Below are 27,492 nucleotides of genomic sequence, written 5' to 3' on the forward strand. Positions count from 1 at the left end.
TATTCTGTGCTGTAATTAAAATCAATATATTTGAAAAATGTAGAAAACATCCAAAAATATTTAAATAAAGGATATCTATTATTGTTTAACGTGCGACTAATCGTGATGAATTTTTTTAATCGCTTGACAGTCCTACTTTTTTTGTAAACTGTGTCTTGAAAATAAAAACACACTTGTGATCACGTGCATTTCTTTTTCCTGTTTGGCTGTTGAACAACACGGACAAAATCTTCCTCTTTAGTGTTTCTTCTTTTTTATGTCAGCTGCAGTATTACAAAGCAGCAATGTGTAGTTTGATATACAACTGGATATCAAATCCAACTTCTAGCAATTTTTCATACAGTACACCTCACCATAATTAGAAGTTTTGTGCAAACATATGTACCAGTTGTATTGGTTATCCCTGCAAGTGAATACCGAAGCTAGTCTTCTAGCCTGGGAATGTACAGTGGTATCAATAGCCAAGGAATCTGAACAGGTTTTAGAACAATACATGTTCAAGTACAAGCATGGACAGCGTGAGTTTCTTACTCTATTACTATGGTGAAGACTTTTTCTATGATCATTTCCACAGTGTAATTAATTCCACTGCATGCACTTCTTTCACTACTTTTCATATGCAGAGCTGTTAAGAGGTAGACCAACCTGTTTTCAGTACCACCAAAAACCAAAGAATCAAAATGCTGACATTACATTTATATGCAACAATACCATTGTGCAAGAGTGACAACAAACAAAACGTGACATTTCTCTGTGTATTATTCAACTTTTATACAATAGATAAATATACAATTTTTTAGCATGCACTAGTAGTATAGAATAGTGGCCTTCCACAACATTGCCTTGTTTTCTCCGAGACCAATGTCTTATAGGATTAGTAAAACCAAAAAGAACCTCAACCAGTTGGACTTTCTGGTTTCTTTATCACTACACTGTACCAATAACCACAGAATTGAATGTCATAAAAGCACAGAATGAGGTGTCTCTTTTACAAAGATAAAGGGTAAGAGTGTCCAATTCCCTTGAGGGAGTCAAGGCCCCACAACAATTAAATGTATCAGCTTATAACAGAGAACCGAATACAAACCCTACGAATCCCTTGTATAAATAATCTATTAAAATAGATGAAAACACCATCCTCTTCTCATTCACAGCTAATGACCATCTTTTCTTTTTTCTTTTTTTTTGGGGGGGGGGGGGTGCCAAACATAAGCTCAAGCAAAAGAATGAAATATTACCTAAAACTTCAGGAGGCTCTGATTGGAGGCCTTCTGGCTGCTGGCCCTGAAGCACATTAAGCAGAGCTTGAAGACTCCTGAGACACAGTGATGGATGGGAAAATCTTGTCTCCTTGATCAATTCAAAAACTTCACATAGTCCAACTTCAATTATCTAAAAAAGTACAACACACATTTTTAACACAAGACCCATTATCAGGATGCTTTGATCAGTTCAGCCATAAAAATATTTACATAATGGTATGAATTTCTCTTTAGCTTAACACACAAACTCTACCATGTAAATATAGAAGATCATGGCAGTCCATAGACAGAAATAATCAAACCAAATTCTCAAAGTATAATTTTGAATATGAAACAGATGCGGTTATTCCAATATGAATGGTTTCAGACTAGAATGTGTGTCTACATAATTAGATATTTAATATTTAAAAACCCCTGAACAAAGCTGATTGTTTTCAACTTTTAGATAGTGTCGTGGCTACAGGACAAACTGTACCTTGGACTTCTTTATTTCCTCTCAAATGCATCCCTTGTGTGACTGGCCTGGCTTCCTGCACCTCACTCTGCGTGGAGTCATGCAGTTCAACCATACTTAGACTGGCTTTCTGGGCTGCAGACCCCCTGGTTACCAACCACATGAATGGCAGAGGCCCAATTTGGTTTTAGCACCTGTAATAGCTTCTATTGGAAAGCCTGTGACAGCATAAGTTTACAGTGACACAGAAAATGAAGGTTACTTATAACTGGAGTTCTTTCAGATTGACTCTGCACGTTCACACTGAGGGGTTAAGGCTGCTGTCGGAGCTCAAAGGGTGTAATCACCTCATTGCAGTGCCAATCACAGTGCTCACATCGTTCCTTACATTGTTAGCTTTTTTGAATACCACCACACCCTGAGCAGATGTTTTCAGAGAACTACTCACAATGACCACAAGAGCTCTTTCTTGACTGGTAACAGCTAATTAATATGGCCCCCATCATTTTGTATGTATTATTGGGTTTATGTTTTCCAATATGCATTACTTTGCACCTATCAACACTGAATTTCATCTGCCATTTTGTTACCCACTCGCCCAGTTGTGTGAGACCCCTTAGTAACTCTTCACATCTGCTTTGGACTTAACTGTTTTGAGTAATTCTGTATCACCTGCAAATTTTGCCACCTCACTGATTATCCCTTTTTCCAGATCATTTATGAATATATTGAACAGGACTGGTTCCAGTACAGATCCTCTCTCCATTGTGAAAACTGACCATTTATTCCTCCACCCTTTGTTTCCTATCTTTCAAACAATTATTGATCTGTGAGAGAACCCTTCCTCTTATCTTATGACTGCTTGCTTTGCTAAGAACCTTTGGTAGGGGACCTTGCCAAGTGCTTTCTAAAAATACAAGTACGCTATATCCATGAAATCACATTTATCCACATGCTTGTTGACACCCTCAAATAATTCTAATAGACTGGTCAGGTATCCATTAAAAAAAACTGTGCTGGCTCTTCCCCAACATGCTGTATTTGTGTGTCTGATAATTACATTCTTTATTATAGTTTCAACCAATTTGCCTGGTATTGAATTTAGGTTTACCAACTTGTAATTGCCAGGATTGCCTCTGGACCCTTTTTTTAAAATTGACGTTTCATTAGCTTCCCTCCAGTCATCTGGTACAGAGGCAGATTTAAGCAATAGCTTGCATATCACAGTTAATAGTTCTGCAATTTCATATATTGTTCCTTCAGAACTCTTGTGTGAATACCATCTGGGCCTGCTGACTTATTAATGTTCAATTTATCAATGTGTTCCAAAATTCCTCTATTAACAATTCAACCTGGGACAGTTCCTCAGAACTGTCACCTAAAAATAATGGCTCAGGTGCGGGAATCTCCCTCACATCCTCTGCAGAGAAGACTGATGCAAAGTATTCACATAGCTTCTCCACAACAGCCTTGTCTTCCTTGAGTGCTCCTTTAGCACCTCAATCATTCAGTGGCCTCACTGATAGCTTGTCAGGCTTCCTGCCTCTGACGTACTTAAAAATTGCTGTTAGTTTTTGTGTCTTTTGCTAGTTGCTCTTCAAATTTGTTTTTGGCCTGCCTAATTATACTTTTACACTTGACTTGCCAGAGTTAAGGCTCCTTTCTATTATCCTCAACAAGATTTGACTTCCAATTTTTAAGGGATGTCTTTTTGACTCTAACTGCCCTCTCCTACATTGTTGTTCAGCCATGGTGGCATTTGTTAGTCCTCTTACTGTATTTTTTGTTTGTTTTTTGTTTTTTTGTTTTTTTATAATTTGGGGTATAAGTGGTGTTTTAAAATAGTTTCTATGCAGCTTGCGAATACTCACAGGAATTTCACTTTTGTAACTGTTCCTTTTAATTTACATTTAACTAGCTCTCTCATTTTTGTGTCATTCCCCTTTTTGAAATTAAATGCTACTATGGTGGATATCTTTGGCAATTTTCCCCATACAAGGATGTTAAATTTAATTACATTATGGTTGCTATTACTGAGCAGTTCAGCTATATTCACTTGTTGGACCAGATCCTGTGCTTTAGGACTAAGTCAAAAATTGTCTCCCATTGTGTGTTCCAGGACTGCATCCTGGAATAGCTAGTCACTAAGGGTATGTCTACACTGCCCACATTACAGCGCGACCGCACTGTGACGTGGGCAGTGTAGACATGCTTTATCGCTGGGGAAGAGCTCTCAGCTTTTCAGCGCTAAAACTTTTGTCGCTCGGGGGGGGGGGGGGGAAGGGGGGCTTCACACGCCTGAATGACAGTGTAGACACAGCCTAAGTGTCTAGAAGTTTTATTTCTGCATCCCATCCTGAGGTAACGTCGATCCCGTATACAAGGATACGGTAGAACCTCAGAGTTACAAAAACCTCAGAAATGGAGGTTGTTCATAACTTTGAACAAAACATTATGGTTGTCCTTTCAAAAGTTTACAACTGAACATTGACTTAAAACTTTACTATGAAGAAAAATGCTGCTTTTAACCATTTTAATTTAAATGAAGCAAACAAAAATAGTTTCCTTGCCTTGTCAAATTTTTTTTTAACTTTTTTCTTTTTAGTAGTAATTTATATGTAACAGTACTGTACTTGCGTGCATGTGTGCTTGTGCTGCTGCCTGATTGTGTACTTCCGGTTCAAAATGAAATATGTGGTTGACCAGTCACTTCATAACTCTGGCTTTCATAACTTTGAGGTTCTATTGTAGTTGAAATCCCCCATTATTATTGGGTTCGCTGCTGTGTTTGTAGCCTCTCCAATCTTCCTGAACATTTCACCATCCTAGTCAGGTAGTCAGTAGTATGCTCCTACTGCTATACTCTTATTATTCAAGCACGGAATTTCTATCCATAGAGATTCTAGGGTACAGTTTGATTAAGATTTTCATTAGATTTGATTTTATGTTTTGTTTCACATATAATGCTACCCCCCAACAGCATGACCTACTTTGTCATTCCTATATATTTTGTACCCTGGTATTACCCGTGTCCAATCATTATCATTGTTCCACCAAGTTTCTGTGATGCCTGTTATATCAATAGCCTCATTTAATACTCAAAAGTTTGTTCATCTTGGTATTTAGACTTCTTGCATTTGTATATGAGCACTTACAAAATTTGTAAATATGTAGTAGTCTGCCTTCATGTGATGCAACTGATGGGGCTCTTTCACTTGATTGCTTCTCTTCAGTTCCTACCTGTGCTTCTATTCTCTCCTCTTTACTAAGACAGAGTATCCCTGTTAATAAATCCTCCCCTAAGGGAGCACCTGTTGGCTTTCCACCAGCCGTTGGTTTAAAACTCCTCTATGACCTTTTCAATTTTACATGCCAGCATTTTTGTTTAGGTGGAGCCCATCCTTCCAGTATAGGCTCTTCCTTTCCCAGAAAGTTCCCCAGTTCCTAATAAACTTAAATCCTTCCTCCCAACACCATGGTCTCATCCATACATTGACACCCTGCAGTTCTGCCTGTCTGGCTGTACCTGAACATGGAACAGGAAGCATTTCAGATTCTGGTACCATGGAAATCCCAATCTCTCACTTAACAGCCTACATTTGGCCTTTCAAGACCTGTCTCCTGCCCTTCCCTATCTCATTAGTACCTATATGTACCATGACCTAGGCTCCCTGTAAGCTGCACGGCAACGCAGCAGGCTATTTAGGGCTGCACAGCTCGCCCAGCCCAGACCCCTTCAGAACTGCTGCAACTGGGGAGAGGTGCCCCTCCCGCGGCCCAGCTCAGACCAGCCGGAACTGCCGCAGCCAGGGAGAAGAGCCCCTCCCCCGGTCCTGCCTAGCTTCGCCGGAACTGGTGTGTTTCACAGCATCTCCATATTGGTGCACATAACAAAATTCATTCCGCACATGGGAGGGAAAAATTAGGGGGAACACTGACCATGACCACCAGCTCCTCAACAGCAGTGCACTCCAAGAATAAGACGACCAACATGGTAGACTGAACTTCCCACCGTATCTTAAAAGAGTACCACAGAGGTCCTTCTTCCAGCAGGTTGAAAGACAGAGTGCTGTAGACCCTGAATTCTTCATCTTCTCTAACACTTCAGTTTTCTTGATGAATAATCCATCTCCTTCACAAGGAAGGTCTTCTACCTACGACTTGTTTTCTGGAGGGACAGTACAAGGTCTCAGACTCATGGACTTTAAGGCCACATGGGACCATCATGACGATCTAGTCTGACCCCTGCACACTACAAGTCAGTCTCTCACCCACCCACCTCCTGTAATAGACCCACAACCTCTGACTGAGTTACTGAAGTGCTCAAATCTTGATTTAAAAGACTTCACGTTACAAAGAATCCACCATTTACTCTAATTTAAACCAGTAAGTGACCCATTCCACATTGAATCACAGAATATCAGGGTTGGAAGGGACCTCAGGAGGTCATCTAGTCCAACCCCCTGCTCAAAGCAGGACCAATTCCCAACTAAATCATCCCAGCCAGGGCTCTGTCAAGCCTGACCTTAAAAACCTCTAAGGAAGGAGATTCCACCACCTCCCTAGGTAACTCACTCCAGTGATTCATCACCCCCCTAGTGAAAAAGGTTTTCCTAATATCCAACCTAAACCTCCCGCACTGCAACTTGAAACCATTGCTCCTTGTTCTGTCATCTGCTACCATGAGAACAGTCTAGATCCATCCTCTTTAGAACCCCCTTTCAGGTAGTTGAAAGCAGCTATCCAATCCCCCCTCATTCTTCTCTTCTGAAGACTAAATAATCCCAGTTCCCTCAGCCTCTCCTCATAAGTCATGTGTTCCAGACCCCTAATCATTTTTGTTGCCCTCCACAGGACTCTTTTCAATTTTTCTACATCCTTCTTGTAGTGTGGGACCCAAAACTGGACACAGTACTCCAGATGAGGCCTCACCAATGCCGAATACAGTCCTCAGTCTGTAGCCGTGCATAGGATTCTTCCATCCTAAGTGCAGGACTCTGCACTTGTCCTTGTTGGACCTCATCAGATTTCTTTTGGCCCAATCCTCTAATTTGTCTAGGTCCCACTTTATCGTATCCCTACCCTCCAGTGTATCTACCTCTCCTCCCAGTTTAGTGTCATCTGCAAACTTGCTGAGGGTGCAAACCACGCCATCCTCCGGATCGTTAATGAAGATATTGAACAAAACCAGCCCCAGGACTGACCCTGGGGAAACTCTGCTTGATACCGACTGCCAAGTAGACATGAAGCCATTGATCACTACCCGTTGAGCCCGATGATCTAGCCAGCTTTCTCTCCACCTTATAGTCCATTCATCCAGCCCATACTTCTTTAACTTGCTGGCAAGAATACTGGCAAGAATAACATATCAAAAGCTTTGCTAAAGTCAAGGAATAACACGTCCACTGCTTTCCCCTTATCCACAGAGCCAGTTATCTCATCATAGAAGGCAATTAGGTTAGTCAGGCATGACTTTCCCTTGGTGAATCAATGCTGACTGTTCCTGATCACTTTCCTCTCCTCTAAGTGCTTCAAAATTGATTCCTTGAGGACCTGCTCCATGATTTTTCCACGGACTGAGGTGAGGTTGACTGGCGTGTAGTTCCCCGGATCCTCCTCCTCCTTCCTTTTTTTTTTTTTTTTTTTTTTTTAAAAAAGATGAGCACTACATTAGCCTTCTTCCAGTTATCCGGGACCTCCCCCAATTGCCATGAGTTTCAAAGATAATGGCCAATGGCTCTGCAATCCCATCTGCCAACTCCTTTAGGACCCTCAGACGCAGCGCATCCGGCCCCATGAACTTGTGCTCATCCACCTTTTCTAAATAGTCCCGAACCACTTCTTTCTCCACAGAGGGCTGGTCACCTCCTCCCCAGAGTGTGCTGCCTAGTGCAGTAGTCTGGGAGCTGACCTTGTTCGTGACAACACAGGCAAAAAAAGCACTGAGTACATTATCTTTTCCCACATCCTCTGTCACTAGGTGTCACATGTAGAAGAGGAAGGCGAAAAATATCCAGGGTCTCTGCCAATCGGACCTGGGGGGAAATTCCTTCCTGGCCCCCAGTGCAGAAATCAGTAAGACCCAGAGCATATCAGCAAGACACATCAGACACACAAGTGGGAAAGAACTCAGTGTAGTAACTCAGAGCCCTCCTGATCTAATATCCCATCTTTGGCCGTAGGATATTTGCTCCTAGCAGTCACAGGTGGACTACGTGCTATTGTACGCACTCTCCTGATACCATCCCTCTCCATAAACTTATCAAGCTCAGACTTGAAACCCAGTTAGAATATTTGCCCCCAGTGGTCTCCTTGGGAGGCTGTTCCAGAACTTCACTCCTCTGATGGTTAGAATTTCAAGCCTAAACTTATTGATGGCCTATTTGTTCTTGTGCCAACACTGACCCTCAACTTAGGGCTTGGCTACACTTGCAAGTTAGAGTGCATTAAAAGTAGCCCCATGCATCCTAGCCCTGGATGCATCCACACTGGCAAGGCATGTAGAGCGCCTGGACTCTGCAGCTGGAGCGCTCCTAGTAATCCACCTCCACGAGAAGCATAAAGCTTGCTGCGCCCCAGCTGAAACGCCCGGGCATCAGTGTGAACGAGGTCTTGCATTACTGCACTGTGACTGGCCTCTGGAAACATCCCATAATCCCCTGAAGTGGCCATTCTTCTCATTGTTTTGAAATCTGCAGGAATGCGGATATCCCCTTTCAAAGCTCTGTTTCTGACAGCCAACATGCTTATCTGCTCCAGGACAAAGGATTCCATTACCGTGGAGTGCGGTGTGTGAGAGAGAGAGGCGGCGGGGGGGGAGGTCCTGCTGCTGTCTGAACTTACAAGATAGTATGCTGACACACTCTCTGCACCCCAAAACACATCGTCTCTCCTCCCACATAAACACAACACATTCCCTGTCACACTCCACCCCCACTTGATAAGCATGTTGCAGTCACTTGCACGCTGGGATAGCTGCCACAATGCACTGCTCTTTGTGGCACTGCAAAAGCTACTAATATGGCCACACCAGTGCGCTTCCAGTTGACAGTGTAAACACACGGCAGAGTTTTCCCTACTGCGGTCTCCGAAGGCTGGTTTAACTCCCAGCGCTCTACATCTGCAGTTAGAGCCAGAGCATATCAGCATCTTTAAATAACTCCTCTCTCTCCCTGGTGTTTATCCCTCTAATGTATTTAAAGAGAGCAATCATATCTACCTTCAGCCTCCATTTGGTTATGCTGAACAAGATGAAACTCCTTAAGTTTCCTCTCATAAGGTACTTTTTCACACCTCTGATCATCTGAGTAGCTCTTCTCTGTACCTGTTCCAGTTTATATTCATTGTTCTTAAAACATGAGAGATCAGAATTGCACCCAGTATTCTAGATGAGGTCTGGCCAGTACCTTGTATAGTAATAACATTTTCCAGTCTCTACTGGAAATACCTCACCTGATGCATGCCAGGACTGCATTTTTCACAGCTGCATCACACTGGTAGCTCAGAGTCATCCTGTGATTGATCAATACACTTAGGTCTTCCTTCTACTCAGTTGCTTCTAACTGAGATGTCCCCAGCGTATAGCAAAAATTCTCGTTGCATGACCTTGCACTTTGCACTATTAAATTTCATCCCATGTTTATTACTCCAGTTTTCAATGTCACACAAATCTTGTATGATATTCTGGTCCTCCTCTGTATTGGCAATACCTCCCAACTTTGTATCATCTACAAATTATTAGCACACCCCCATGTTATGCGCCAAGGTCATTAATAAAAATGTTAATGAAGATTGGTCCCAAGACCGATCCCTGAGGAACTCCACTAGTAACCTTCTTCCAGCCTGACATTTCACTTTTCTGTATGACCCATTATAGTGTGCCCTTTAACCAGTTCTTTATCCAGCTTCCCAGTCCCATATTAATCCCTATCTTCTCCAATTTAACTAATAATGTCCCATGGGGAGTGCGTTACTGAAAACCACCTACGTTAGATCTACTGCATTTCCTTTGTCTAAAAAAAAAAAAAAAACTAGTTAATTTCTCAAAGAAAGAGATCGGATTGGTCTGGCACAATCTACCTCTTTTAAAACCATGCTGTATTTTATCCCAATTACTGTTTACCTTTATGTACTTAACTACTTTCTCTTTCAAAATTTGTTCCAAGACTTTGTATACAATTGAGGTCAAACTAATGGGATCACTTCTTTTCCCTTTCCTAAAAACAGGCATTATATAAGCAATTTCCCAGTCACAGGGTACAACTCCCAAGTTTACAGATTCATTAAAAATCCACGCTATTGGACTTGCAATTTCTTGTGCCAGTTCCTTTAATATTCTTGATTGAAATGATCTGGGGTCCCCATTTGGTCCCAAGCTGTCTCAGTTTGACTTCCACCTAGAACGTAGTAATTTCTACTTCCATATCCTCATTTCCATTAGCCACCCTGCCACTATTATTAGAGCCATATTATACCCTTATTTAAAACTGAGGCGAAGTATTCATGTGTTGGGAAACATCTAGATTATCTTTAATATCCACCCCATCCTCAGAGCTTAGCAATCTCACTTCTTCCCTTGTTTTCTTTTTCTTTATATGTCTAAAGAAACTCTTACTATTGTATTAATTTCCTTTCCAAGATCCAACTCTGTTTGGCTTTTGGTAGGTCCCACCTTTTCCCTACACTTTCTGACCTCCAACAGTCACCTGTCCTTGCTGATCCCTTCTTACATTCCTCGTAAGCTTTCTGCTTTCTCTTATCCTGTTTGAGATGCTTGTTCATGCAGTTTGGTCTGCAACCCTTCCCTATACATTTTTTCCCCTTGCTTCAGATGCAGCTTCAGATAGTTTCTACAACTCTGATTTAAATAATTCCAAGCCTCCTCCACATTCAGCTGCGTGAGTTCTTCAGTCCAGTCCACTTCCCTAACAACTTCCCTCAATGTTTTAAAGTTTGCCCTTTTGAAATCAAGAATCCTAGTTGCAGACCTTTTTTTAAAATATCCTTCCATTTAGTTTCAAGTAAATTAACTCATGATCACTTGAACCAAGGTTGTCCTCTAGAACTAGTTCTTCTATGAGTCCCTTGATACTTACCAATACAAAACCTAAAATGGCATCACCTCTTCTTGGTTCAGTGAGTACCTGGCGAAAAAAAATCTGTCTGCTATCACATCCAGGAATATCTGGGTCCTACCATTATTAGTAGCACTTGTCCTCCAATCTATATCTGGGAAATTAAAGTCTCCCATAAATACTACTGGGAATTGTATGAATATCTCACTGAAAATATTAAAGAAGTCTCTATCCATATCAGATCATAGGGGTCTTTACCCCAGTGAAGCCTCTTTTACACCTTTCTTCACCAAAGTGATTTTCACCCAAATAGATTGCCCACTTTATCCAATCACTTCTAAATTTCTGGATCGCCTACTTTATCGTTAATATACAATGCTACTCCACCACTTTTACCTGTATTTCTATCTTTTCTGACCAGAACATACCCTCCAGTCATAACTACTATTCCACCATATTTCTGTTATGTCTAAATCTAGTTTCACTTCCTGACCCAGGAGTTCTTGTTCATCCATTTTGTTACCCAGGCTCCTTGCATTGGTGTAAAGACATCTTAGTTGTTTCTGCTTGGCTACACCAAGATTCCTCACCCGACTAAGTACAGTTACTCTACTACTAGTATCGCCAACCTGACTGTTAGTCCCAATACCACAGGTAGTATCTACTCTCTTGATATCCATTCTCCTACCCTCTGTTGTTTCAGACACACGTTTGCATCTCATAGAATCACAGGACTGGAAGGGACCTCGAGAGGTCATCTAGTCAAGTCCCCTGCACTCATGGCAGCAGTAAGTATTATCTAGACCATTCCCAACAAGTGTTTTTCTAACCTGCTCTTAAAAATCCCCAATGATGGAGATTCCACAACCTCCCGAGGCAATTTATTCCAGTGCTTACCCACTCTAGGAAAAACTTCCTGTCAATGTCCAACCTAAACCTCCCTTGCTGCAAATTAAGCCCATTGCTTTTTCTCCTATCCTCAGAGGTTAAGAACAACATTTTTTCTCCCTCCTCCCTGTAACAACCTGTTATGTACTTGAAAACTTATGTCCCCTCTCAGTCTGGTCTTTTCCAGACTATTTTTTCAATCTTACCACACAGGTCATGTTTTCTAGAGCTTTAAATCATTTTTGTTGCTCTTCTCTGGACTTTCTCCAATTTGTCCACATCTTTACTGAAACGTGGCGCCCAGAACTGCACACAGGACTCCAATTAAGGGCTAATCAGCATGGAGTAGAGCGGAAGAATTACTTCTCATGTCTTGCTTACAACACTCCTGCTAATATATCCCAGAATGATGTTCACTTTTTTTTTTTTTTTTTTTTTTTTTTTTGCAACAGTGTTATACTGTTCGCTCATATTTAGCTTGTGGTCCACTATAACTCCCAGACTCCTTTCTAGGAAGTCATTTCCCATTTTGTATGTGTGCAGCTGACTGTTCCTTCCTAAATGAAGTACTTTGCACTTGTCCTTATTGAATTTCACCCTATCTACTTCAGACCATTTCTCCAATTTGTCCAGACCATTTTGAATTTTAATTCCATCTTCCAAAGAACTTGCAACCCCTCCCAGCTTGGTATCATCTGCAAACTTTAAGTGTACTTTCTATGCAATTATCTAAATAACTGATGAAGATATTGAACTGAACTGGACCCAGAATTGATCCCACTCGTTATGCCCTTCCAGCATGACTGTGAACCACTGATAACTACACTTTCATCACTGAAAGAATACAAAATCCTTGCATTAAGACTAACGAAGGGGCACAGCAATTTAGGAAACAGCAAATTTTGCTCCAACATCATCTGTTTACAGGAACCTCCAAAGACTTTTTCATTCAGATCTATATTTCAAATAAAAGCCTATACAAAACCATTTGGTTTGCTTGTTGGCCTATCGGATTTCAGAAAACAAAACCAGAGATTTCACTGAGGTTTATTAATGTATCTTGTACAAAAAGAACAATAAATTTCTGCTTGTTTTCAACTACCAGTTTTACTGTCAATTGGAAAACCATTTTGGATTTGAATTAAAAACAAGTATTCTAGAGGCCTGTCTACACTTAAAATGCTACAGTGGCACAGCTCTTCAGTACAGACATTATCTACAGCAACAGGAGGGATTCTCCCACCAATGCCGGTAATCCGCCTCCCGGAGAGGCAATAGCTAGGTCAACAGAAGAATTCTTCCATTGACCTAATGCTATCTACACCGGGACTTCGGTAAGCTTAACTACACCACTCAAGGGTGTGAATTTTTCACACCTGTGAGCAATGTAGTTATAGTGACCTAGTTTTCTAGTATAAACCAGGCCTCAATCTCAGACAAAAGAAGCTTAGCACTGGAGGAGTTGTGAAAGTGGAAAAAGTTAGGTGTAAGATTTTCTTCCAGTTTCCATTTTCCTCCCTCTGACTCTTTAACAAACATAAAAGATATTTATCAATATTCTCTATTTATCCCAGTTTCTTATTCAAAGGAAATAAGTCTAGTAATTATTAAAATGAGACTTTAAATCATCTGCAACAACTCTCCTCATTTATATCAGATTAACAAAAAATGAGCTCAATAGTCTATGCCAATCCAGTATATATGTGTGTGCGCGCACATAAGAAATATCATAAAGCAATTCACCTATTAATGAAGGTAACATTTTCAAAAACACTTAAGTGACTTAGGAGTCTAGGTCCCATTTTCAAAAGTGATTTAGGCACTTTGGCTCCTAAATCCTACAGATTTTCAACAAAACATACGGCTTGTCTACACAGAGATACTGTGCAGCAAGCTAGAGTAAATCTAAAGCACACCAGCTTGCTTCACAGTAACACACCATGTGGACACTGCTATAGAGCAGTGAAAGTCCACTAAGTTGCAACCAGGGACTTTCATTGCACTGGAACACAGTCCACACCACAAGTAATGCACAGCAATTGGTGCACTGCAGACAAGTTGTTGGGCTCCAAAAGGTCCATATTTTCAAAGGCACTTTGGTGTCTAATGATGCAGATATGCACCTAAGCAACTTAGAGGCCTAATTCCAAATTATTATAATGGAAATTAGGCGCCTACCCTGTGTAGGTGATTTTTTAAAGCCCCACTAGATGCCTAACTGCATCATTAGGTATCAAAATAACTGAAAATCTGGTGCCTAAGTCACTTCTGAAAATTTTATTCACACTGCTCTAATACTGCCTTACTATGGAAGTATTTCTAGAAACTGCAAATAGTATTTAAAGACATTAAAACAGCTTTTTTTTTTTAAACACACATTCACACAGGTAAGCTGTCCCTCATTCCATTTTGATCAGGTGACAAAGTCATATTCACAATTAAAAATCACAAATCCCTTCCCTCCCAAGTAAACAAATCAAGGTAGGCAGCATTTACAACTTCACCTTCAGAAGCTATCAACCAAATTTACAAAGAAAACAGGCCCTGTACCCTCACATGGGAATTGCCATACTGGATCAGATTCACGATTCATCTAGCTGCATATGCTGTTTCCAGAAGTGGCCAGCACCACATACTTCAAAGGAATGTACAAAAAAAAAAACCCAACCACCACCACCCCACACTAGATATACGTGGGGGATTGATTTACATCCTGAAACAGAGCTTATTGTCTCCTTCTGTCCTTCACAGTTGCCTAGAAAGCGGGACTCTTTACAGTTGTTCGAGTTTATAGATGTTTTGTCATGAAAGGTTAGGTTGCAAGCCCATAGGGGATGCTGGGGAACTTCAGAGGGACTTAACCAAAGTAGATAATTGGGAACATGGCAGACAATTCAGTATTGATAATACCAAGTAATGCACGTTGGAGGGGACTATTACAAAATTATCCACATAAACATCCAATCCCTCTGAGCCTTACTAAGTTATTAGGCTCAAAAACCATCCTGTTCCAATTTTTTCACAATTTAAGTGCTGTGTGAAAAAGTATTCGTTTTATCAGTTTTAAATTTACCACCTTTCATTGTGATGAATGTCTACCCCCTTGGTGCTTGTGTTTTGAGACAGGAAGAACAGAAGTTCCCAATCTTTCTTCTGCACACCATTCATTTTATAGACTCTTCTCATATTTTCTCCTCTCCTTTCTGACAAACAACAGGAATCTTTCTACTCTCTTTGTAAATGTTTTTCCATTACCGTAATAATTTTTGTTCTTCTCTGAACCCCCTCTAATTCTCAAATATCCTTTTGGATACAGGGTCAGCAGTACTAAAGCCATACTACGGATTTACAAAATGGCATTCTATTTTCCATAGTACTCTTCATCTCACTCCTTATGCATCCTAATATTTTGTTTACTTTTTTAACTGAAGCTACACATTGAGCAATCCTTCAATGAGCTGAGATGATACAGTTTATTTAGAACTCTGTAAAAGTGCATTATTACTACCGATCCTTCCCCTCCAACATGCATTACTTGGCATTTATCAACACTGAATTGTGTCTGCCATGTTGCCCAATTATCTACTTTGGTTAAGTCCCTCTGAAGTTCCCCAGCATCCCCTCTGGCCTTGCAACCTAACCTTTCATGACAAAACATCTGTAAACTCGAACAACTGTAAGATTCCTGCTTTCCAGGTAACACCACCACCAACATAAAAAAGGTAATTTTAGTAGTATTTAATTCAACCTTATCATAATAAGTCACATAAAAAAGAACTATGTGAAGCTGCTCTGCCCAAGCCCCTTTAAGCTCACATCAGGGAAAGATGACAGAAAGCAAGATTAATAGATTACATATATTAAACACTAATTGGTAGGCAAAACAGAATTCACAAAAGGCATACTCAATAGTTAAATGCAACTGACAAACGGACATATGAGCAAATAAAATATGCATGTAAGAAAAACGATGCAGTTTAACCATTCCCACCAGCTTTTCTTTCCAATATTCCACTACTGAACAGCATCCTTTCATGCACTCATAGCAAAATCGTTAAAGTCATTAAATTCCAAAGGCTATTATTACTGAAGTATTCTGTCAACAATCTTAACATACAGACAAACTGGTGGAAATCAATGCCACTAAACATTGCAGCCAAGAGCCAAGCAAGATTTCAAAAAAGGACAAAATATTTATAGGGAGGATGAAAATACCCAGTTACATTAGATGGGATTGAAAAACTAAATATTTGGAAGTAATATAAACACTCATAAAATCAGAGAATAAGCCAAGTTCTAATTGAGGGAGTTAAAAAAGAAACTTCTATGGGTAGCTTATTTCTAAGGGTACGTCTTCACTACTCGCCGGATTGGGGGGCAGCGATCAATACAGCGGAGATCGATTTATCAAGTCTAGTCTAGATGCAATAAATCGACCCCCAAGCACTCTCCCGTCAACTCCTGTACTCCAGCACTACAAGAAGCACAAGCAGAGTCGACACGGGGGAGGGCGGGGGGAAGGGGGCAGCAGTTGGCTCACCGCGGTGAAGACACCACGGTAAGTCAATCTAAGTAGATCAACTTCAGCTACGTTATTCACGTAGCTGAAGTTGCGTAACATAGATCCATCTCCCCCGCCCAGGGTAGACAAGGGCTCAGTGACCACCTCAGAGCTTCTTGCAGTCCTCTGAAGCATTTAGTATCCACCGCTGTCAGAGAAGATACTTGCCTAGATGGATACTGGTCTGACCTGGTATGACCATTACTATGTTCCTAACAACTTGTCATAAAGTAAAAGGACCCAACTGAGAAAGGGTTAAATTTATGTTGATGAATAAAACTGTCAAAGATGTGCCATGTAGACTATAAAGTTACACATGAAAAATTATCCAGGGTGACTTGCCTTTGGAAGCTTGAGGGGCGGCTCTTTGGACTCCTCCTCTTCATCACTATCTGAATCCCCACTCTGCACAGTGTTCTTTGAAGCCAAAGTTACGGATGATTCTTTTTTTTGCCACTCCAAAACACAATGGCGGACATTGCAGTAAACATTAAAAGCTGAAGGGTTGCTGTGTAATTTGATATCTGGTATGGTTATTGTACTCTCCAAGTTTTCTGTCTGAAAAACAATAAGATTTTATTTTTGGCTGAAAGTTAATTCTTCCATGTATAAAGTTTATTAAACTTTTCAAATTTCACTAAAGAGAAATATCAAAGTCTCACTATCCCTTTAGCCAGACAATGGTATAAAGTGGGCTAATATTTTATTTTCTCAAGTATGGATGCCCAGAACTCCATATGGCAGAGAAAAGCAGCACGTCGTTCATAATGCACAGTAATAAGCAATTTTCATCAGCATGTGTATCTTTCTTTATCATAACCCTAAATAACACACAAGTCTTCAAATTAGGAAATTTTACATGACACCATATGCTGCATAATACAGCAACAGGAAAACCACATGACAGGATTTCAGAATCAACTGAGAAAGACATGTTTTTGCCTTTTTATATTTAAATGTAATTTATACAACGACATGCATTTGGGAATCCAACTCATGAAAACAAGCAGGGAACCCTAGAGAAATGTTAAATTTGTTCTTCTGTGCCAGGGTTTAGGTTAACGCTAAAATGTGATTATGGTCGGAAAGTTGACTGCAGAAAAGGCACATTCATTCTAAACAGATGAGATCCCTATGTATGTATTCAAAGAATTTTCTGAAAAAGTTCATTTTTACTACCTCTTACTCATTAGAGCTGCAGAGCAAATACAAACAGGGGAAATAATTTTTTTTCCTGAGTCGCACACTAAACAGAATGTTAACTATGTTCCAACAAATCCTAGAGAACAGAGACTGATTCTGAGATCTCAGTTTGCGACTGCCAAGCCAGAAGTTAAAGCCATCATCATTTTACCAACTAGCTTCGCAAATTTGATATGGAACTCACTGAGAAGCGAACATGAAAACACATAATGCCAGTTTTCAGAGCATAACTGCTTTTTTAATAAAAATACTTGAAAAAATAGACAAATCTGTTCTGCCCAGATTGTCATGTCTCATTCAAAATAAAATAAGCTCCAGACTCAAAACAAAAATGTAATTTCTATAGAAGCAGGACATTAAATAGCATAAAAATTTAATACATATATACAGAAGTATATTTTGTCGATACATAAACTTTCTGAGACTGTTTGCAATTATTTATAAGCCAAATATATAGTCACCTCAGTTTTCAGCCCTAAAGCTGAATAAACTGGCCTTAATTATACAAATCAAAAGCAATTTATTTCATAAGCAATGCTTCCCCTTGTACTGCAAAACAATTGTAGGGCACATATCAAGGTTCTTTGGAGCACCTTCCACATAAAGCCAAATGTTACTGCAATGACAGCTACTGTGCGGTAAATTTGACATCTCCGTATTTAAACTCATTCTCACTAGAATTGCATGAGGCTTTGATCTATATATGTTGCAGCACCCACCGCTACTTATAAGTAGGTGGCCAAGTCATCTTACGTACATTCACATAACTTCAGAAGTCAACCCTTTTAGCACTAGACTAAGTATTACAGACTGTTTTCCTGCATCTTTACAATGAGCTGACCAACTTTCAGAAATTGTCTCCTGTCCTACTTTCAGTATTAAGCATTATGTTCTTTAATTGATAGTTTAGGTTTCAAACCTTAGGTATTCCAACCCATCTGTCCTTCTGCACTGAGCTAACACGGTCTCATTCTGCGGATGTACTCAAACTAGAACCCCATCAGTACAGCAGAGAGCTGATGGCAGAATATTTTCCATGAGAGCCCATTCAATTTGGAGAGTCAATGTGGTCCAATGGGCTGGGACTCAGGAGACTTGAGTTCTAGTCCCAATTCTGCCACTGATCTCCCGTTTGACCATAGGTAGATCCCTTCACCTTGTTGTGCCTCTATTTCCCCTCATACTCCATCTTGTCTATCTGGACTGTAAGCTCTTTGGGACAAGGAGTGTTTTGTATTGTGTTTGTAGAGTACATAAGAAAATGGAGCCCCAACACACTACTGTGATATAGATAAATAATTTTAGGAATAATCCACTATTCACCTTTGTCCTAAATGTACTGATCTTGAGGGCATACTATAAAAGTCTATCTTTTAGTGCAGGAGTTCAAAGAGGGCTGGAGGGCTAAGGGTGCAGTTTTGTTGAGAAATTGAAAGGAGATGTTGATTTGGTTGCCATTATGTTTTTATGTCTGGTAGCTATATACATAAGGGTGCTCATATTCATCATCACTGTATAATCAATGGCAAAGATGCCAAAAAACAGATATAGGTGAAAAAAATGCTACCACAGAATTCATTAAAGACCTGATAATCACAATGTCTATGAGGTATGCTAAAAATCACCTATCAAAAATGTTAATAGCCAGTCTGGCCCAACAGGGTCTGAAAATGAAGGTTACTTACTTGTAGCTTGAGTTCTTCGAGAGGGCTCTGTATATTTATAGTTATGAGTATTGCACCACCTAATGGCACCTAACAATAAAAACTTCTCCAAGCAATAACCGTTCAAGAGCTCCTGTGCCCTCTCCTATACCTCCCCTCAGCATCTCTGCAAGTTCCAAGGCTATGTAAGAGAGTGCAGTGCCCTTTACCACCGCAGATCCCTCCACTGCCAGCCCAGAGATTAAAAAGAGAGCACTCAGACAAAGCAAAAGACAGGTGGAAGTGTGTCTATGCAGAGTCATCTTGAAAAACTCTGGTTACAAGTAAGTAACCTCCATTTCTTCAAGTGGCTCTACATCCCACTCATGGGATTGTTTGATAAGCAGTGCTGAAAATAACCCAGAGGAGGAAGCAGAGTCCCAGTTGAATAGAGACTGATGCACCACTTTACCAAATCTAGCATTACCCCCTATAGCCAAGTTAAGAGCATAATGCTTAGAAAAGTGGGTACAGAGGTCCAGGTCGTCCCGCAAATTTCAGTAACTAGAACTTGCTTAAGGTAAGCAAGAGAAGTTACCATAGCTGTAGTGGAATGTAATCATGCTGTCATGGATACAGGGATTTGTTAATGTGTAACATTCAACAATACATTTTTAATCCTTCTAGTGTCTGGAAAGATATGCTAAGAATCATGTGGGTTACAGGGTAAAACAAAAATAATCTAGATGATTTTCAAAAACTAAAACACCTGAACCTAAACAACATGCAAGAGCATTCTTGCAACCAAAATACATAAAACAGATTCCCCTTTATTAATATACGGCTCTGGGAAAAAATACCAGCAAATTAATTGTCTCATGTGAAAATCAGACACCACTTTTGGCAAAAACCTGGGATCAGGCCTAAGAACCACCTTAACTTTTTGAAAAGACATAAATGGTGACTCAGCCATTAAGACATTTAACTTGCTCACTCTTCTGGCTGAGGCTATGGCAATAATGAAAGCCATTTCAAGAGATAAACAATACAATGAACAATCAGACAAGGGCTCAAAAGGGAAGTTCCTAAGTGAAGCTGAAACCAAATTAAGATCCTAAGATTTTTGCCTCACCCAAGGCACCAAACTGGTCCATTTCAAATAGTAGTTAACACTTGCTGGTAGACAGCTTTCTACGGTTAAGCAGTATATCCTACACCAACAAGGAACATGACTGCTCAAGAGCAGGCATGGTCAAAGTCAGGTAAGTGACTGTGAATCCGATGGAAAAACCTGCCCTCTTGCTGTTGCAGCTCTGGGCCGCTCACAAACAGCATGCGGGTCCCACCCTCAGTGTTCGTGTAATATAGGCCTGGTCCAGCAACTCTGACCCCAGCAGCCGGTCTGCAACACACCAGCTACACTCTGGCTTCCAACTATTACATTTGAGGCTGTGAATCTGACAAAAAGTCAATCCAAGAAGATGTCTGAAACACTTGTGCAAGAGTAAGCAAAGCCCTGTCTTCTCTTTAAGGAAATGTATTGTCATTGGAAATCTAAAGCTCCTCTTTAGATCCTGAACAGAAATACATTATATGTGTAACGTTCCTCCCTTTTTAGTGCCATTTCTCTTAATTTTCATATTTTATTTTACTTTGCTCATTCTCAATGTCAAACTGACTGACAATTTTCTCTTTCTTTTTAAACATTTTTTCAGAACATTCTGGTAGAATAACCCTTCACTTTCACATTCGAAAACTTCTCCTTGAAAGGCAAAGATGAGGAGCTCCTCTAGGAAGATAGGACAAATTAATTTTCTATGCTTTGATTTTTTTTTAAAAAGTCATCATTTCTTCCCTGTACAATGGAACCTCATGATTCAGGTGGGAGGCAAACATATCGGAGACTAACGTCCTTTACAAAGAGACAGAATATATCTGGGTACAGTTCCCATTCTGAATGATCTATTTGTTCCCAACTAAGCCAGTCAGCTCTAACATTCATTTTTCCCTTGTATGTGAAGGAAGCAGAGAAGAATCTGCCAAAGTCATTAGCAAGTAACCTTCTTTTTATAAGAGCGTGGACCTTGCTCCCCCTCACCTACTGATGTAGGACGTTACCAAGGTATTTGTCTGTCATGACCAGTGTCCAAATATGGGAGCACTAAGCAGTTTGTATTGTTTGTTCGTTCCCTTATTTAGAGCAGATCCCAAGGAAGTCCTTGACCTGGTGTGAGCACCCCATCCTTCCAGACTGGCATCTGTGGCAATAACTTCCTGAGTGGTTTGCCTATCAGGAAGCCTGACTCAAACTGCTTGAAACCCACTATCTGATGGACCTGAGTATCCTCTTGGGTATATACCTTCACTGAAGGGTGGAAAAGAGATTGGTGAGGGAGGACAAGAGGACGCTCTGTAGCATCCTCACATAAGCATGGGTCCACTAGAGATTATCCACACAAGAGACTACTGATCTCAGAATAGACAGTGTGTGAGTGGATACTACCCAAGAGGGGCTGACCAGTTTTGATAAGATTCCTCAGTTTCTCCGGTTTTTCCTGTGATATGAAAACTTTCTGGAGAACGGCATCTATTCTCCTCTCTGAGGTGGGAAATCCACTGCAAAGGTGTTAAAAATGATTATTCTCCAAATGTAATCACAGAGCCATGGTACTGAAGCATCCTGACTGGTGCCGGCTATAGCTCTGACTCTGGATAAGGCTAGAAAAAGGAGGTCATCCAGGAAAGAATAGGCAAGAATCCCATTCCTAGTATTAACACTACTGGCATTTTCATAAATATTTGCATGGCTGTTGCTAAACCAAAAGATAAGAGACCTGTACTGGTGGTGCTGTTCTCTAAGAGCAAACCACAAGAAGCATCTGTTAGACAGCCAAATTGGGACATGGAAGTTGACATGACTAGATCTGAAGGATGCCCTGGCCTAGAGTATCTTCGTTGATGGCGGTTAGTGTGGATTTAAGGTTTCATCTTGACTTTTGTTTTTCTTCCCTGAACCTTTTGAGATACCTTCAGACTGAGAACTGCCTTGCAGCCTTTGACTTTTTTTTTTTTGTGGGGGGGGGGGGAAGGGGAGAAAGAGTCTTGGAAATAAGAAAATGGAGTGAATGCACTGGTTCCTCTCTGGAGGATGAACAGATTCTATTCCTCCCATTCAGAGGAGATGAACGATGGCCATTGTGTGTCTCATCTTTTCCCTTCCTTTAGCAAGGGAAATGGGATAAATTTGTCTCAATTTGAAAAAAATCCAAAAGACTATCCCCTTTGCACTGTTTCCAAAATCCGTTTGTCAAGGGTCACCACTTGCCAGAACACTACAAACTGAAGCAGCCACCAACTACTAATCTGGGGCCCCTCTCTACACTGGGGTGTCTGCTAGAGATGCAGTTTGTTTTGAGGAATCTGAGGTTGAACCAAAGAACTCACCTCTGCCACCACATGCTCCGCTGGATCTGTTTCATTTTCCTCTTAAGTGTTTCCAGTGGGATTTTCTATATTGGCCAATGTAAAAGGACTACCTTGATATGGAGTAAGACCTGTAGTCGCTCCTATCCTGCTTGTTAGGAACTTGATCTTTCCAAGAAGTCCACTACCAGCTTACCCATATGTTTGCCAAACAGCTTCCCGTCATAGTATTTTGAAGTGGTTGAGAGCAGTAAATCTGTGGATCTCTCTTTCACTCCCAGGGCCACATGGATCAGCATACAACAGTAACTCCTCACTTAAAGTCGTCCTGATTAACGTTGTTTCGTTGCTGAACAATTAGGGAACATGCTCATTTAAAGTTGTGCAATGCTCCCTTATAACTTTGTTTGGCAGCCGCCTGCTTTGTCCATTGCTTGCAGGAAGAGCAGCCCACTGGAGCTAGCTGATGGGGGCTTGGAACCAGGGTGTACCGGCAGCCCCCATATCAGCTCCCCACTCCCCTAAGTTCCCTGTGCAGCAGCTGCCCAGCAGGCCATCAATTGCCAGCAGTTCAGCTGTCCCTCCCCACACTGTCATGTGCTGCTCCTGCCCTCTACCTTGGAGCTGCTCCCCGAGCCTCCTGCTTGCTGTGCCGGCAGGAGGGGGGAAAAGAGGGGCTAATGTCAGGGTGTCACCCTCCCCTCTGCTCCTGCACCCCGCTTACCCCATCTTCCATAGAGCAGGAGGGACACAGGACAGGGCTCAGGAGGGAGGGAGCTTCCTGGCAGTAGCTGCAGTCTCAGCTTGCTGATCTACTTAACAAGGCAGTGTACTTAAGAGTGGGGTCAGCGTATTTAAAGGGGAAATGCGCATCTCTTTCTCACACACACGGTGTGTGTCTCTGTCTGCCATGCTGTCTCCCCTCCCTCCATTCGTGCTGCCTTGTAGCGTGTGAGGCTACATTAACAACGAGTTAACCTTTGAGGGCTCAGCCCATTGCTAGTTCATCATTTAACAGTAAGGCATTCCCTGGGAAATATCCCACCCTCTGACTTCACCACCTCAACCAAGCTTCACAATCATCATCGCTGTGTACCAGTATTAAATTGTTTAAAACTTATACTGCGTGTGTGTGTGTGTCATATTAATATATATTAGTCTTTTGTCTGGTGAAAAAAATTTCCCTGGAACTTAACCTCTCTTATTTACATTAATTCTTATGGGGAAATTGGATTCACTTAACATTGTTTCGCTTAAAGTCACATTTTTCAGGAACATAACTACAACCTTAAGTGAGGAGTTACTGTATCACATCTTTGCTCTAGCTGAGTACCAGAGGGCAACAAGGGAGGTGTCAAATATGAAGTCTGCTTCTAAAGACATCTTTTTTCAGAGATGCAACTAGTTTAAAAGCCTTTCTATGCTTCAGAGGTATTTCAGATTGTCAATCCATGCCAGAATTCCTTTGCAAAACAAACTGAGGTAGCAGGCAAGGCCTCAAAATTTTTCTTGTCTGATTCTATTCTCCTAATCTGTGAGATCCTTTGGCAATAGATCCCCATCTGAAAGACTGATTGTGTTGGACTAGAAGGAAAAGAGCATCAACATAAGGAAAGGAGACCATATTTGATTTTGGATTGGGGCACATTGTAGCACTATTTGGCAACGCCGCTATGCATTTTGGTCTTGCATGTAATCTCCCTTTCCTCTTTGATAATTTTTTTCAACCGGGAGGATTTACATAGCTATATTGTTCTAGTCTGGAACCAGAAAGGTTATATTGCTTAGTGGTCTCACTTTCTCTATTAGACTGGCTTTCCTCTTCCTCTCTTATAGGGATTTCCTGTAGAAGCAAACCCAATATAGATACTGTCTTTTTAAGTATAGTGATAAAATAATCAGTGGGAAGAAGTTTGTCCTGAACCACCTCCTCTTTATGATCTATAGAACAGAATCTAAGAGGTGACCCTCTCCCAAGAAGAGTATGAAAATTAATCTTTGTGGGAAGCAGATTCCGCTTTGTGTCTCTTAGAGCACCTCCCTGAGGCATCCACAGATTCCTCAGAAGACAATGTGGATGAGGGGGTCTTTTTTCTTCCCATGCTCTTTGTCAGCTGGTCTTACTCCTCCCTTTTCTATCCATCTCAGGCAGATCGGTCCAGAGCAGGTTTCTGCTTCTTGTTGGCGTGATTAGGAGTCTGAGCACTGAGACCTCCCACATCCCTCTTTTAAAAAAAATGTTTCCTGTAACCATCCTCCTCAGGTGGAGATCAATTTACAAGCTCCCTGGAGAGTGGAAAACCTTTGTGACTGAATACACCCATGTATTCACATCTTACACACTACTTTGTACAATAATCTTTGTACAAAATATGGCTTGTGAGTGTATCACCTGAAAACTAATAACTCGCAGGTCAATAATATCATGGTGAAATGTATGCTGCAACATTATATGTAAAGTTACGAATTTCCCCTGCATGCTCAAACTCACATAGCCCTGATTAGGTAGGAATGGTTAAGCAAGTGTATCATAAACGAAGTAATGTGCGTTTCCTTCAATTTACATATAAGTAGTAAACAGGATCCTTGAGACAGCAAGAGGGAGACCAGGCAAATCTGCATTTCAGCATACAGAGGGGAGAAGAGCGAGCACAGGATAAACCTTCTTTCTTGTTTGAATAATCTGCTTTGAGATGTAATCCTCAGAAAATCCACTTCAAGGGAGTCTGGACCATAGAAGTGAGGGGCAAAAACACATCAGACACTCCTCTCGCTATTTCACCTAAGATGACAAATGAACCAGCCCTTTGGAGGCAGATCCCAACTTGAAAATTCAGTCAGCTATGTTGCTGGGAACATGTAATAAGGATCTTATTTTGAAACAAGTCTAGTTTGCGAAGTTTTAGTTTCTAGTAAGTGTTTATTCTGTATCACTCTTGTAACCATTGCTGACTTTAATACATTATACATGTACTCACTTAAAATCTACTTCTTTGTAGTTCAATAACTTTGTTTCATTCTTTAATCAAAACTAACCCAGTGCTGCAGTTAAACTGAGCTGTTTGGTTAGCTCCAGTTAAAATAGCATATTCCTGTTGCATATTTGATCCCTTACAGGGGCAATGGACCTCTAATATTTGAACTGCCCAGGAAAGGGCTGGACAGTGAAGAACATACATTGTTTCATGTTCTCTGTGTATATAAAATCATCCTACTGTATTTTCCTCTACATGCATCCAATGAAGTGGGCTGTAGCCCACGAAAGCTTATGCTCAAATAAATTTGTTAGTCTCTAAGGTGCCACAAGTATTCCTGGTCTTTTTGCGGATACAGACTAACACGACTGCTACTCTGAAACCTATCACTTAAACAAAGTAGCTCTGAGTCACTGGGTGGTGGAAAGGCTACAGAATGGGAGAAGGGATTAGGCCTGAGGGACCATTTAGCAGGCTCTCCTTGTTCTCTCTTCTGGGTCTCTATCAGTGTCATCCCACCATTGCAGCAGCAGAAGTGGGGAGATGGACAGTTGCTCCATCAGAACTGCAAGAGAAGAGTCTGATGGCTATGTGGGAAACTTTTTGCACTTTAACCTACACAGAGTGTAGGGAAAAGAGGCCTACTACCCGCACCCAGCCCAGAAGATTTTCTTCATGGGACTCTCCCATTGCTTCTTGTGAGCACCACTGCTCAAGGAAGGGGATACAGCAGGAACCTCTGCTCTAGCCTGAGTCTGCACAGAAACAAGTGCAGGTCTCCATCCAGGTACTCAATCAGCAGCATCTTGCGTTTCCTTTCTTAGTAGTCTGACATGCTGCACTCTGCATGAATAAGCAGTGGAGTACATGGAGAATCCCAGTAACTATGTGGAGCAGCAGTGGAGTACATGGAGAGTCCCAATAAACAGATTCTGAGAGCCAGGAGATTTAAAGCCAACTAAAGGGGGAGGGGGAGGGTTAAAATTTTTTGCGTTTTTTTTTGTTTTCAATGTGCTCTGAAGCAATGACCTGATGTCATGACTTCCTCAAGCTGCAGAGGCAAACACAAAACTGGTAGACTTCTCAGATGTGGAATCAGACCTCTTATACCACTGACTAAGTCCTGTCTGCCTCCAAGGCTGCATATTAGAGAGACCCCAGTATCAAGGATCTGTGTACCTTATTACAAGAAGTGGAATGAGGCATAGGAACAAAACTTTTGCCGCCTCAAAGACAAATAAAGCCAGCTTAACACTTCACATGAAAATTATTGTAAACACGGACAAAAAAATATTGGAAACCAAATCACTTAGGTGGCAGATGCAGACTGTGAGGGTCAATTAGAGCAGAGTCTGTACTAGTGGATTAGAAGCAGCTACAGCCTTCAAGATGACCTATGACTTCCTCAAGTACCAAGCCTTTCCACTGAATGTAATGGAAGCAAGAAAGGGGCCCAAGGAATCTGCTTTATTGTCAGCTTAGTGGAGTGCAGAGGTCTGAGATTCATCCTCCTGTTTGACAGTGACCTCGCTGAACCACCATCAAGGGAGTAAAAGGCTGCCTTGGTCTGTTGCTGGAAGTAAGGTACAGAGCTGAAGAGATGTCCTACTTAAAGAAAGCACAAACTGCTCTTGAGAGATTGAGAAATGTTCACAGACCAAATACATCCTGTAGTGCTACTTAGACTTCTTAGTTTTGTCTTTTATCTTGGAAGCCAATCTGATAATGGAGGAGTTCTCCTAAGGTAACTGAAAGAAGGCAAAAGCTATCCTCTAATTACCAAACAACTGAAAATAGTTTAGAAATTAACTAAGTTTATATGAGTAAACTAACTATTTGCTGGAGGAAACAGTCCTGAAGATTAGCCCCAGGCTGAGTTAAGCATAATAGTATGGTAAGTATCCAAGGAGACAAGACTGAGCTCTGAGCTAGAGAAACTGTTCTGGTTTTGTCCTTCCAAACCCATCTTTCTGGAGTCTGAGTACCCACAGTAGGCTTGGTAGACAAGG

At 41.1% G+C, this 27,492-nt stretch overlaps 1 protein-coding gene across 15 annotated transcripts in view; it reads right to left on the reverse strand.

The window, feature by feature from the left end:
* Positions 1–27,492, reverse strand: part of MYCBP2 (MYC binding protein 2) — a 420,373-nt gene that overhangs the window by 369,894 nt on the left and 22,987 nt on the right. For all 15 annotated transcript variants that reach the window (XM_048852688.2, XM_048852718.2, XM_075129126.1 and 12 more), the window contains exons 3-4: positions 16,582–16,797; positions 1,239–1,392 (exon numbers count right to left, since the gene is read on the reverse strand). In XM_048852688.2, the coding sequence (XP_048708645.1) occupies positions 1,239–1,392; positions 16,582–16,797 (370 nt within the window). The remainder of the gene's footprint in view (positions 1–1,238; positions 1,393–16,581; positions 16,798–27,492) is intronic.

Source organism: Caretta caretta, chromosome 1 (genome assembly GCF_965140235.1).
Source record: "Caretta caretta isolate rCarCar2 chromosome 1, rCarCar1.hap1, whole genome shotgun sequence".
Lineage (NCBI taxonomy): Eukaryota > Metazoa > Chordata > Testudines > Cheloniidae > Caretta > Caretta caretta.